General features: G+C 36.8%; 1 protein-coding gene across 1 annotated transcript; it reads right to left on the bottom strand.

The window, feature by feature from the left end:
- Positions 1–244: 244 nt before the first annotated feature.
- Positions 245–15,095, bottom strand: LOC122418361 (uncharacterized). The gene is made up of 14 exons (XM_043432523.1): positions 14,416–15,095; positions 13,840–14,091; positions 13,305–13,554; positions 12,835–13,027; positions 12,080–12,319; positions 11,351–11,608; positions 10,177–10,314; positions 8,576–8,662; positions 7,740–7,947; positions 3,479–3,718; positions 2,586–2,850; positions 1,897–2,199; positions 1,128–1,335; positions 245–903 (listed from the first exon to the last, which is right to left on the bottom strand). Exons 1-14 carry the CDS (start codon positions 14,617–14,619, stop codon positions 600–602), a joined length of 3,150 nt encoding a protein of 1,049 aa, XP_043288458.1. The 5' UTR covers positions 14,620–15,095; the 3' UTR covers positions 245–599.
- Between the last annotated feature and the right edge of the window lie 265 nt (positions 15,096–15,360).

Genomic DNA, 15,360 nt, shown 5'->3' with positions numbered 1-15,360 from the left:
AGCTGACGATCGTACTGATCCTCACTGCTTTTTTTTTTTTTTTTTTATTTTGGAGTTTGAAAGAGACGAAGAACGGAGGATGAGCAGTTGAGGAGAGAATTCATCATTCGGTTTATATCTGTACGACCATTGAACAAGAAGGGATTGATTGTGCATGCAAAAACAACGCAAAATATAAAATTATTTTGTGAATTTACGTTTTTATCTAATTCAGATTGGATGCGAAATGAATATTTTCTAATACTTGGAAAAATAAGAATATTTTATGTTTACATAAAAATACAAATTAAGGATAATGCAATAGTAGTAGGTAAATGTTTTGAGCATTTTGAGGCACATATGCAATGAGCCAAATTCATATTTAGTAATCGTGAATATAGCAGCTACGAAGCACGATGAGTAGATTTAATCGTTGAATGAACCCTCGACGAAAGACCTTATCACGCGTTTACGATCGAATTGCACATTTTCCCTATGACTTTGAGACAACTGAGAACTGTTCCACATTCAATTCTAGGAATATACATTCTGCTCGTATTTTCCATATAACACTTTTGTTTTTTCCTTATCTTTCAATAACGAGTGACGGACGATTCAAATCAAAATTCATTGACACCGACCAATTGTCTTGTGGGTATTCTCAATTGACTCAACCATGAATAACCGAACCAGGCGATCGAGCCAATAAACACCATTTTTACAAAGAAATCAGCGATACGAAGATATTGGAAAACTTTTCTCGCTTGCGGCAACGTCGACGGATCATCCTTAAGACAAAATTTCCGCGTACCCAAAATGTACATTTTCATATATTCGTCCCAATCGATGTTTCTCGAGTCCGTGAAAAAAGTATCCCGATCCTCCGGACTCATTTGCTTTTCCAATTCCAGTAAACAATTGTTCCTGCAAAAAAAAATTAATTTTCTCGATATATGAGAGGTCATCAAGTTCATACCATTGATAATTATTTCAATTGTCGTAAAATTGCACTCAATCTATGATTGAATTTTAATATTGTTTTGAGACGTTTCATATCCGAGCGTGAAATTCATAAACCGATCTTTCTATTTTTGTTCAATTCATTTTTTTATTTTTCGAAATATATATATTTTTCGAGTCACGCGTACCGGAAATCCCATTGCTTCGTTGTGTAGTACACGAGGAGTTCGAGACCCGCAGTCACCTTAGTCTGAATTCTTACTAGAAAGGGTTTTTGCGCCATCAATACCAATATCGTATCCAGAAAATATGCAGGAAGAAGGTGAAACAAAAGAACCCGAAGATGGTGATAAAATTTGTTCGAGGTTAAACTTCCTCCGGGATACCAGAGTGGGCCTGGAACGAGGTCAATTATTGTCTTATTTATTCGAGTTCTGTCATATGCGTCTTCTGAGATGGAATAATACCAATAATAATCAAGTTTGAAATTATTATTTTCAATCCTGAATACACGTCTTTTGCTACTAAATATTTTCTCAAGTATTTTACATTCCGAGTCTTTGACGTTCACCTTTATATTTCATAACTTCTTCCAATGTGACTGCTAAAAGAAAAAATGTTGGATGTTGGAACAGTGATCAAGAGAGGGCAATGGTTATTACAAACGATCGACAAGAAATCGGATGGACGTTTTGAAATATAAATTATTCAACAAATCAATGAAATTTAATATCTCTATGAAATGAGTACGATGCTGTTTTTTCTGACCACTCGTTATCCAATCGTTGGAAAGCTATAACCACAACATTGCGAATAAACAATAACTCGGATGAATCGCAACAACAATGCGATAGTAGAAAAAAATGCTTGTATAGGAAAATCTGTTTGAATATAATGGATAATAATAGATCTATTATTCTGTATATGAAGAGTATATATTTGTGATGGTTAACGTACCTGAAAATGGATTTGCGAGGGCATGCTTTTTTCCAGTTTCAAGGGCGTTCTCCCAAGTCAAAGGATTTCTGCCACTTTCGGTAACATTCATGAAAATGGGCTTGTTTGAATTTTCGTTTCCAACTTTCCATGCAAGCGCGATTATCGCGTTTATGACGAGATCGCAAGGTATCAAATCAGCCAAAAGTTCTTTATTGCAGAGCATAGTCCTTATCACGCCTTTGCCTGCGCCGATCATCAAGCCGGTTGGTCCATTCATATTTTCTATCCACCCCGGTACTGGTTCTTTGAACGAGGCCGTAACTATCGAATCAATGAAAAAACGGAATTAAAATGATTGTCACATTTTTCAATTATTCAACGATTCCACAACAGTTTCGAATTTTTCTCCTCAAAAATGTAAAAAAAAAAAAAAAAATACTCTATTGATGTCAATGCTGGATGTGATTCGATGAACGGGTAACGAAGGAATAAGAAATGCGAATTTCAAAGAAAAGATGCAATATACGCGGACTTGAATCAAACAAAAGAACATTATCGGTCGGTGGTAAATCGAACAGCGATAATATGAATTTATCCACCGACAAGGATCGGTCGCTCGGTCGTCATCAAAACTCAGCAGCTCTGGCATCAGTAACGGTTGGCTGGATGTAGCCAACTTAAAAAAAAAAAACGTTGAAAATAATGACCTATAGAGGGTCGAGCTATTCCTACAGGCAATCCAGATCGACTGACAAGATCCTCGCTGAGGACTTTGCTGAAGGCATAAGTATTTGGCTCTTTTCCAATTAAATCCGGAGTCATTTTTTCCAATAGATCATCACTCGTTGTTTGTACCAATGATAAAATGCTCTCGGGCGATACTTCAGTCGGGTAGGCACGTTCCTCCAAAACGGATTCGTGACAATTGCAGTATGCGGTTGAAACGTGTATGAAAGCTTCCAGTTTTTTCATCTAAAAAGAAATTAAACACGAATTTGAACGATTCAAAAAATATTCATTTTCATCGCTATTGGCTATTGGCGAAATGAAAGACTGCATCCAAATGACACCGCTTTTCTTATATTTATATAAAATTATTAAAAAATTTATATGTTTCTGCGAGAATTGAAAGGGGGAAAACTGCAATGAGTTTTACGGAACACGCTCTCGTGCGCGCGAGCTAGGCCGTTCGCTTATTTTTTTATTCGAGTTCGAAGGGCAATCGAGCGCGTCGAGGGAAATCCTGACCGTATTAAAATAATATTCACTCCGCCGCGAACCTGTTTTCACAATGCCCCCCGGTTTTGCCAACAAAGACGAGACAACAGAGTATGCTTGCAACGCTGTAGAAAATAATATTATTGACAATGAACAAAAGGAAACTTCATGCAAGCTCATTTGGTACGAAATAAAAAAATATAAAAGACAGAAAAACGTGGATGATCGTGGTAAAAGGAGCGCATTTGTGAGAATGTTAATTTGTAATTAACACGATGCGTTGAAGAATATAAATTTGAAACTGTCTATATGTTGGTCGTCCTCGTCGTCGTCGCACCTATATCTCATGTGTTGTACTAATTAGTGACTCTTTTGAAATTACCTGTTTAGCGAGTACGAGTATATTGGACGTGCCACGTGTATTGAAATTCACAGCTGACTTGAGCGGCAAATCGAACTTGACATTAGCAGCCATGTGGAATATAACTGAAATCACATTGATGAGAAGTTCATTGTTCAAGGTCGACAATCCGAGTCCATCGGTCGAAGTGTCTCCGGAAATGACGAGCAATTTCTTGAGCCGCTCGGGACAATTTTCACGCACTTCCTTGAAAGGTTCTTGCTGAAAATTCAATCATAACAATTGGATCAATTCAATCTTTATCCTTATGGCGGAAGAAAGAAAAATAAAAACTTGTACTCCTCGGCAGCGCAAACACGTTTGAAAAGTGTTCGATTGGAATTGTAAAAAAGTCGTTTCGCATTAATTCGAGTTTCTTTCTTGAATCTTGAAAAAAAAGGACGAATCGCTAAATTTATAGGCTCAGTAATAGTGGTTCAGTATTTTTTGCGTTGGCTCTTTCAGGACATTCGGACTTTTGTAATTGAGGAAAAAATGGGGTTTTCGTATTTTTGGGTCTCTGAGTCAAACCGCATCGCAATTTCTTGTGTTCGGTCTACACGATTATTCTTACCTCTCGATGAAATATGTTTTTATTTTTCCAACAATCGTTTTCGACGAGACATTATTTTTGATTTTGTATCGTCCAATAAAGTGGACCTATCAACATATACCTTTTTAATTTGTCAAAACCGGTTCGTAATAAAATGATTCGTCATGCGATTTTCGTTGAACACTCAAAATTGGTGATATTATTATTCTGGTATACTTCAGAATCTGCAAGTCTCACAACTTGCTGGATACGATAATTTGAGCAATAACAAAAAACTCGTTTGAATTTTCAAACATGAACATCAACATTTTTCCTTACTCGGTACATATTTGTAAATTAAATGATTTCTTTTTCACCTCTGTCACAGAGAATTCCGTAGGATTTTTTCAATCACCCAAAATTTATTTTTAACATTTACAAACTTCTCGTGCCGAATATAATATCGCGACCGGTCTCCGTGCATCCGGATTCACTGCATATGGTGAGAAAAAAAAATCCAATCGAGACAATGATATTCAGATGAATTAGTGTACGTCCAAATGTAACATCATTGAAATGTGCATGCAAATCAGGAAATCTGAAAAAGTGGTATAATTTGTGATTATTATACCGATTGTTCGACAAATAACGAATGAAATGTACGCTCCTCATAAATAATGTACGAGTCTATTGTGACACATATCGACCGCGTCACTTGTGTTGTTGTTGTTTTTTTTTCTTTTACCCGACGACGTTGAACCTCTCGAGGTTGAAAATTACAGGTTGAATTATATGAATATTACAGACGCCAGTCAACCAGACAAATTTCTCGTTCAGATATCTTTGTCTCGATTCTCACTTCTTCTACGAGACTACTTGTTTTCCAAATGTCACTTTCCTTTCACGCGTTCTCGAATACCCACCCAACTATCTATCTTATTTGTGGAAGATCAAAATACAATTTGATGGTTTGAGAATTTGATGAAAAAGCAAATGCGGACATGTAAATGTAAGGGAAAAAGATGAAAAATTTGCGAAACTAGCTCGAATATAACGAGTCGCGTTGTATGGGGAAATAACGGCGTGAAACGAGAGAAATGAGCGATGATGAGCAAGTAGAATTTACGAATAGTTGCGTGACTCGTTTTTCCATAACCGGAAACAGGTCAATTTTGGATTACGAAGACAGATAGAAAACCGGTATAGAAGTGAAAATTTGGCAATTCAATAGAATCAATCGAGTTTGTGTTAGATCGAAAACGTGTCAAGGTAAATTTCGTTCGTAACTTTCTCAAATTCACGTTATATCTGCTGTGACATTACGAGCGTTGTATCTAACTCCGGGGACGAGTTCATAGTGAAATAGCCAACGAACGTAACAGTTACGAGCATAACAGATAGATACATTTATACATTTACATGATTCTAAAAGAATGTTGTGAAACATTGCCAATTACATAAATCATGAGCCCCGTATTAATTATTACGAGAAACATAAAAAACTGAAGAATTTTTGTCCCGTCCGCGTAGAGATGTTTTTTTTTTTTTATCGCATGCAAGATTCTCTTATTTTTTCACAACTTACATCCCATCGGACCTCCCTCCCTCTCCTCTCCCCCGCTTCTCTTGCCGGTCAAATAAACTTTATTCTTTACACCCATCGGTCGAAGGGGTCGAAAGTACGTATTTCCGGCACCGATTTCAAAGCCGAAGCTCTAAGATTTGTGCATTGTCGAAATTGCACGAGCGTCATTTGTCACAGCGGGAGCAAAGACATTTTTTTCGAAAGGTTTCGATGTGATTATTTTTTTGACGTTTGACGTTTAAATTGATATTGATTTCTAAGCACTATTATAAAAACAGCACTATACTGCTACAAATCCGGACGAATAACATACGTTTATTCTTCCAGATGAAATCAATACGAAGACAAAAAATAAGGTGACCGGAATGATGAAATGAATATATATATAGTCGTTTGGAAAAATAATCTATTTTCAGGTTCATAGACCAGCAAAATATCGGGGCAGGCATCAAAACATCTTCTGTCGATCGATGCGTATTTCGAAAGAAACGTACTTTCGACCGGCTGTAAAGAAAAATAATATACACCACACGGGCAGACGTTTGAAAGCCCGAGGCGAAGCCGAGGGCATTATGACGCGCGCAGTGCAGGAATTTCAAACTTTCTGCCCTTGTGGTGTAATATACTATTTCATCGCGGTTAACGAAAAAGATAAAAAAGCATTAAGATTCCAAGTCAAATGAATAACTTTCGGTCAATAATAACTTTACGATTTTTTTTTTTCATCGTACCACCATCTGTTACGAGTAAGTGGACGAGAGTGTCTCTTGCGAGCTGAATTTCATTATTTTAAGCATCAAAGAAATACGGGAATAGCGAGAGTTTTATTGCGAACAATCAAGATTGCTCGAAAGAATTTTCATGATTATTTGGAATTTTAGTTTTTTTTTTTCATTTCATCATTTCGAATTATCGAAGTTTAGATAATTAAGATTGCAGAATCTTCTAGTCGCTACGATATTATTCAAATATTGCACCATAGTAATCACATTATTTTTCATCATCGAATAATTTCAGTATTATTTTGGAAAACGATTTGTTAATTGAATTCTGCAATAACTCTATCGGAACTGCGAAGACAAAACTTTATTATTTTTCTTTCGCTCAAGGGCAATCCAATTACTCAAGGGCAATCCAATATTACATACAAAATAATAGTGCCATAGGAATTTTTATGCGGTAAAGATGGACGCAACGGTTGGATCGCCGTCAAGGGGTGCTGATTACATTCTCGGCGAGTTTTTTTTTTTTTTTTCTTTTCTTTTCTTTCATAAAGGGTACACGAAGAAACTCTTCAGGATTCTCATGCAATATTTAGTACTTTGATTGATGGATGATTGCACGAGCAGCCGGTAATCGTATGGGTAACCGAGGAGCGCCGTTATTCGTAAATGTCGTATTTCACATGGTTTCGACACGTAATCGTGGGAGGACGTTGATCGAAAACCAATCATTGCGGAAAGGGATTACCGCGCAGCTTGAAATATGATGATTTTACCGGTGGCTTCCGCGGACAACGGAATCTTTTCGTTTCAATGAAAAAAAGTTGAATTGAAATAAAAAAAAAATAAATAAATTGCTATCGGTTTGTCGGTCTACTATTCCTCGAATACAACGGATCTATGAAATATTCGAGTGAGTAAAATTTAATGCCCGAGGCGGCCGTTCAATGACGTCACGATCGAGGAATATTTATCTCGATTGAACGCATACGCGAGAATGTTTGTGGATAACGCATTATCCGAGAAATAATCATGCAATAACTAAGCGGTTTCGAAATTAATTGACACAAGACTCGTTATTACGAGGAATCTTTCATAGAACGCGTTTGTTATACATTCGGAAATTTCCCATAATCCTGACGCAAGACGAGATGAGATTACTATGCATCTTGCAAACACTTTTTTATGCAAAAAATATTAAAACCAAGTACGAAAACCAAGTCGTTTGTGAGACATTGTTTCGTAAATTTTTATATTTCACATTTTTCATGCGAGTCTTTCCGAAATATGAGAATGAGAACTTTTAATCAAGTTTTAAGCAAAATGAATCCTAATTTTAATGCATTTCCAGAATTTGTTTTTCATAACGAGATATACGAAAAATACACGTTGTTTTCTTCTCACCTGAACGATAGAATTGAGTCTCGTTTTAGGATCGACGCCTTTCTTTTCTCTCACAAGCAAGTATATTTTCCCAATATCCGGACAACTGGTAAGGAGTTTTGCGAGCAAAACTTTGCCCATAAATCCGGTTGATCCGGTAACGAGGATATTTTTGTCACGAAACCATTCGGATATAGTTGATGTTGGTTCCATGATTATTCTGGAGTTACTGTGAAAACACGAGGAAACTTTTTGTATATAATTTTCAAAGAAGAATGCGCATCGAGATTTCGCCACGCGTCTATTGTAGTACGTGTATTGAAATTTTAGGCGCGCGCACAAATCCTGGACTCGTGCTACACTTTAGTTTAATCATAGCGCAGGGAAATATCGGTGAAATATAGCAATCTGTCGCGCTTTCAATATGAACAAATCCGTCCTAATATACGCGCATTCTGAACAATAAGAAAATAAACGGGATGCTCATTGGTCACTTCCACTGTGCGAAACTGTTGTGGCAGTTGGCATGCATCATGCGTCGTCGATCTCGTTCATTTTAAATCTCCGTTATATTCCACGAAATCGAACATTTATACGATACGATTTGCATTGTTCATCGTAGCTTTGATATTACGCTGCGGATGATTTTGCGTCTCCGAAAAAAGATATATCAACGTTCATGCTAATGCGGAGCACGAACGGATAAATGAATTCTTCATCGCGAAATCAGTTTTCAGTTTGACAAGATAAAAATATAAAGAAAAAAAAATGTTGTTTCAGGATGACCTCAAGAATGTATAACAAATCTGATAGAAGGCGATGGATAATAGGCGAGGATATGAAAGAAATGTACTCACGAGACCGGTTGTCGCGGAACACTACTGAAACGTAAGCTGAGTTCTTTGGTAGACACGAGGTCTCTTTGTAAGACGTTCCTTTTTGTACTCACCGAATGTAGTGATCCCCGTCGTTCTCAAGGTTGAAAATTCCAGGTACGCGTTCCGTCGAGGCAGGAAAAAATTGAGAAAAGGGGTGGGGGGGCTAAGGTGGAGAGACACGAAGAGTCTCCGAGTTGAAAGTTGATTGACGATCCCCACGCACGGGATAACTTGCGATTGTTTGTTTTCTACAGTAAAGATCGAGTTGTCTGATATGCGGAGAACGATGGTAACGACGCCCTCACATGCCAATATTATTCTTATTCGCATTATCAAGGTCATTTTCGTTTTTAAAACGAGAAGAAAAAATTTTTTTTGCTTTCCAATGACCATCTTTCACAAACTACTTTTTACATTCATTTTTTTTCACATCAAACCAGAAGTGCAACTAATTTTCGATCGAAACTAAATGAATCACAATGAGTCTCGCTGATTGGTATTTTTTCCAAATTCAATATCTTCGTTATTGAATAATATTGAGCGGATATGTATTTTTTAATTCTCGTGAAAAAGCTAATTTTTCAACACAAGCATGCGGAAAGAAATTTCCATAACTCGTACTAATAATCGAACTAATAATGACCACGCGGATATCATATTTTAAAATTGATTAATAGTTTTTTCTGTTTCGAAATTTGTGCTAATGAGAACCAGACAACGATTGAAACATTATAGACATCGGACACGACGGGACGATGCTCGTAAATTATTTCCAGATTAACAATGAAAAAAAGCACTTTATTAAAAAACGTTCCACACATCATTATCCGATGATGATGACGATGATGATGATGACAATGAAGCAGATCTTGATACAAAATTATCTTCATGAAGAAATTGAAACATAAATAGCGACAAAAGTTGTGTCAAAGTTGTATCGGAGCATCAATTGTTAAAGTAATCGAGCGAATAATCCACCAAGTTTGAAAATACATCTATTGAATAACGTAATTTGTAATTTCAGAGCGCAGAGTTGCAGCACTCGAATATGTTCGATGGTGCTTTTGCTAGCAACATAGAAAACCGAGGATAAAATTATCAATAAATGTAACCCAATATATTCACAGCTTTTAAGCCATAAAATAAAACCCGTTTGAGAAAAAAATATTCTTTTATCTGTTAATAAATAGAAGAAAAAAAAACAAACAAGACGAATCGTACGTCATTTACGAGGATGTTGATAACTTGACACGGTGTGTATGTCTGTGGTTCTTACGTGGGAATTCAAATACACTGAAATTTGCACTTTCACATTCAGCGACCGATTCGGGGTTCAAAAGTTGAATGGTCAATTTTTTTTTCTTTTCGACCCGATGATTAATCTTATTGATGGCCCGATGAAAATTAAATAAGCACAAATGATCCTCGCAAATACTTTCGTTCTCGAGCTTCCACGTAATGATTAAACACGAAATGTGTGCATCTGAAAAATGGAATATTTCAAGACCGCGGGAGTTCAGGACGATTTAGTTATTTCCTTTTCCCTCTTCCGTCTTTCGTTCACCGTGTATCAAATAACTCAAAGTTGACTGAATAAGAGATATGCTATGGGTACGACCATGCCGGTATTTGTCCAAGTTGAGCCGAGCAATGCCTTGAAAATCCACCAGATGAAACCGAAAAGGGCCGCTTGGAACCCAAGATGTACCCACATCAGCCTGTAAATTGTTTAATCCTTTTATACGAAAATAATCAACGGAAAATCTATGCTACCGTTAGCAGACTCAACATTTAGTTGCAAATATTTCATTCATTCTATCACATTTTCTGATAAAATTATTAATTTTTTCAAATCACTAACGTTAATGCATTGCCTCGTCCTCGGACCTGGAATTTTTGCCAGTAATATGCCGAAATAAACCTCTTGAGATGAAAATAAAGCCATTCAGACATTAGTCGGAATATTTATATTTCAGTCTATGCAACGAGTTACGTCGGTGTACTTTGCTCCGGGAGATCTCTATACCGGTCGTTATTCATGAAAAACATACTATCGATTACCGATGGCTGACGGTGTTTTACCGACGGGCCTGCCTGCTTCAACGACGGGTATTGCACAGCCTTTGGTTGTGCTTGCGACTACAGGACTATTTTTCCGCACAACTTGCATGGTTTCATTAATTTACGAGTATCACAAGATTCACAGTTTCGGTCTTTACGTAAATACAAAACCGATTTATTTGCTCGCTAAGATTTAATGTGGTTTAAAGTTTTTTTTAAAAAAGTGCCCTTTTTGTTCGAACATCTAGTTTTCGCGATGAATCTCCGAAATATGCTGCATTTGTCTCACGATATTTGCTTCGTTTGGAATGTTGGCGCATATCCGCATACTTAATGATTGCTTTTATTGCAAAAATGTATCTCAAAGGCGGTGTAAGGTAGAAAATGATAAGCTTATATGCCGAGTTGAGGAACCTCGGGCTGGGTCATTGCTTGATTCGGTGATGTACACAGGTGCTCGCGCGCATAAGTCGCTGCTAAGGCGGAGACAATTTTTCAGAGTTACCGATTGTGCTAACCAACTCGGAGTAAGAGAAAATTAAAGTCCAGTAGGCATAATGCGCGATTCAAAAGATAGCACGGAGTCTTGCGAAGCTGTGAGATGCATTACGGGCGAACGATAAAAACTAACAATGATAGTATAATAAATCATATCGAAAGGCATGCTAATTATGAGGATTGAAATACACTTACATGGTGTCCTTGGAACGCGCTTTATCGAGATTTTTCAGTGGTTCCTTGCTCAGATAAACGCGAACGCCTTTCGTCAGATCGATGAAATAATCCTTCCAAACGATGGGTCTAACGTCGACCGTAAACATTCGTTTGTCCTCGTTTGATAACGTTTCGTGCAGCTCGAGGGTTCGCGGATTATGGAATTTCCATTCCGTGAAGATGAATTTTTCCAAACGATCCAGAGAATTATTAACGTTGGTGTGGAGACGAACCAATCTGAAAAAATGCAACAATAAAAAAATAATAGATTGGAAAAATCATTTTGTTTGATTTTCAAAGGATATAACGTTCCAAGAGATCGCATGAATTTATTCGTTGAAATGTATGAATGAAAATACAGCAAACGAGAAACTTTGCTCGATTGAATATTAACTGGAATTTATGAACAATCGCGAGCGCTTCGTAAATTCCATGCATACAGTCGAATCAGTAAAGTCATAATCAGATCAACTGCAAAAAATTTCAACGCTTTTGAGGTGGAAAATGAAGCGTGCTGTCAGACTCGTAAGAAATTGTTCATCGCTGATTAGATTTTTTTATTTTTTCAACCGCATACAATGCAAATATACGTGAATTCCGTTGATGTTTAAATGATATTTTTCAGCTGATTTTTCAAGTGATCATCGGTGAGAGTATTTTCGGTTGATTCCAATGATAATTAAATCACATAATACGAATAAGACTTACATTGGTCGACCGCCCGCTAACCGCGTGATCGTATCGAGTATATAAGCCGGAATCATGTGAACGAAAAATGCCGATAGTCTATACATCCATATTGAGGGTAGAAGCTTCAAATATGGATACCAAACGGCTCCGCACAATGGATATTTATGTAAAAATGAGTTAATTTTATCATCGATGCCGCTCCAACTGAATGGATTGCACGTCCCAGACGTCAAGTGGTAAACCTTGATACTGGCGTTTCTGAAAAATGTTGTGAAAATTTTACGCTTAATTACATCGGATTCATGCGTCACAAGCGAAGAAAAAAATGTCTCAATAAACTGGTGACAAGTGGTTTTCAGTGAAATTCAGTATAAATTATAAAACGACAGGTCTATCGATTCTTTCAATGAATTCCAAATTTGTTTCTATCAAAATATTGAATCTCCAGTTATCTGATACTAACAAGTTCACTTTTTCAAAAATTATATTTGATTGTTTGATTTTCACATTCGATTGTGAAAATATATTTGAGAGTCTCGAAAATATTGATAAAAAAGGAATAACGAATAAGATATCAAGAGATGCAAAATTTTTGTGAAAATGTTCAATATTTAGCTGCCACTGTGGAATTTCGCAATAAAAAAAAGAGAAAAAGAACATTTGCTTTCGATTGAACCGCAAAACACGGACGTGTAAAATTTTACGAGTGCGTTTGGGTGTTGTAACACGTATGACACGATTGCAAAAAAAAAATGATGTAGAAATGTGCTTACGTTTCGGTAGCGACAAAATATGCCGATACGAGAAGAGCATTGACTACGATATCAACAGGAATGTAGTCGTAAATGACATTTTTATTAGCGGGTAATCTTCGGACAACTCCTCGGCTCGCTCCCATTAGAAAGCCTTGAGGTCCATTTTTTGAGATTGTCCATCCAGGGAGAGGTTCTTTCCAAGATCCTGTTACTGTGGTGAATAAATGATTCAATTCCGTGCATCATTATAATAATTGAAGATACAATTAACTCACGAGTTAACGTACACGAAATTACACGAAAAAAAATGTCAATCGTTGGCAAATGCATTTGAAACAGAATTGTGCAAGGCTTGCTTTTTTCGATGATTCTTTTGTATACATCTAGTATTAATGAATTTATAAAGGGAGCACGATGTCTCGTAATTGTTTATACAAGTTTCTTCAACGTTCGTTAAAAAGCAAATACGTGCTATGAATAAAGCTTACTCATGGAAGGTCTTACGATCGCCGAACGCAAATTCGCTTTCACAATCTCGTGTTCAGCCAGATGCTTTGTAAATGTATACGCGTTCGGATGATCTTTTATAATTTTAGGCGTAGCTGCGTTGAGAGCCGCCTCGTCCGTCTCTTCTACGAGCTTCAAAAGTTCATCCACATTCATTGGAGCTGGATAAATTTGTTCTTTGACATCTAAGAGGAACGAATTGACGTATGCGCTTGATACGTGAACGAGAGCCTAAGAAAACGAGGCGAATTCACTTAATGATTTATCGATTGACCACTATTCATTTTCTTTATTGATTTTTCACTTTATGTATACCCTCTATTATTATTCCTCATTGACAACTTACTATATTTATCAATTGATCATATAATTATCGAGTAATTCAAAGTACTCGTTTCAACAATGGTTACTTTATTGTTCGTTCTTGCTTTATTGAAAAATTTTTTAATCAACAAATATGAAGGGTTTAACACTCATAAGGACAATAGAATAAAATCTGAACTCAAATATTCATACCTGGAGATTTCTAATTTCTTGACTGAGCTGGGCTACTCTTCGAGTCCCCAACAAATTAATATCGACTGCCGTTTTGAGACTGGCTTCAAAATCCAAGGAAGCTGCCGAGTGGAAAACAACGTGTACGTGTTCGACAAGAATGAGTCTATCGGTAGAAGAAAGACCAAGATTTTCTTGACCAACGTCGCCGGCTATGGGAATCAATTTTTTGAAAGATTCTCTGCCTTTCTCTTCTATTAGCCTTTCGAATACCTGGGAAAAAAGTGTCAATTCAAATACCAACAAACAGGTATAAATAAATGAGAAAATGAAAGAACATCTAAAGCAGCAGAAGGAATATGATCGGGCAAGGAAGCGGACTCGTGATAAATAATTTACAAGATTATTAAAATAAAATTTTAATACGAAAAAAATGTATGTCTCTGAATAGAAAATGGTATATGAATATGAGAAAAATATAAAAAAGGAAAGATGCAACAGAGAAAAAAATTTGACCCCACCGTTCCGTACGTTAACAAGTAACCTAAAAATAAATGAAAATTCGCGGAATTTGGGGCAAGGCAAATGTTTACTTACCGAATTACTGATAACTTCTTCGAGTCGTTCGGCAATTTCTTTGCCCTTTTTCGGTCGCATGAGCATATAAATATTTTTTATATCTGGACAGCATCTCAATAATTTCTCAATTAAACAGATACCAAGGAAACCAGTACCGCCGGTTATGAATACGCTTTTGTCACGATAGAAATCGGCGACTTTCGAAGTCATTTTGTCGCTCATTCACGGAGATATTTAACGATATTTATCCGCGGACGTGTGATACAAACAAAAATTTCCCTCTTAGCAGAATGAAGCAGGAGCGAGGAGGTGGAGCGGGGAGACAGAAAAGGAGATCGAATAGATTTTAAAAGACGTGGATGACGGCCGATCGGGAAAAACAGGTGTTTGAGTTTAATATGAATTGCGCGACTTATGTTAAATAATATTACGGTTCGGTAAGAGAACAAATGGTTTAGAAAAAAAAGCGATTTGATTCGCGGAGAGATAAAAACTTGTCCGTGTAGAGAACCCGGCGACGTCAGAAACTCGACTGCTGAATGCTGAAGTGAAGCTGAACGATTATACTATACTTGCGTTACGTTGTTGTACGTTGTGCATTCGCAGATGAAAATATTGACGACGGTGGGATGTCGGACTGGAGAAAGAGAGAAGGTGCGAGGACGAAAGCAAACGAAAGACGCCGGTAGGAGTGAGAGGTATCGATTGTCAGAAAACGCCGGTTTACTTCGGCAGTGCTTCTCAACCGTTTCACGTGTATGTTTATTTTGTTTCGTAATGATAACTCGCTAATTTCGCTTTTCGTGTTGAATTGTTTTTACGTATCGTATTATGTTTGCATAATATGCCCAGAGTGGAAAAGGAATGTTGAGGAAACAAAGAGTGGACGCGTGTGCAATTAGAAAAACAAATTATTAAAAATTTCGCACATATATATATACATTTTTTGAAATATTTGTATAT

Source organism: Venturia canescens, chromosome 1, assembly GCF_019457755.1.
Source record: "Venturia canescens isolate UGA chromosome 1, ASM1945775v1, whole genome shotgun sequence".
Taxonomy (NCBI): Eukaryota; Metazoa; Arthropoda; class Insecta; order Hymenoptera; family Ichneumonidae; genus Venturia; species Venturia canescens.
Note: the sequence above shows the minus strand (reverse complement) of the source record. Positions and strands in the feature narration are given on the sequence as shown.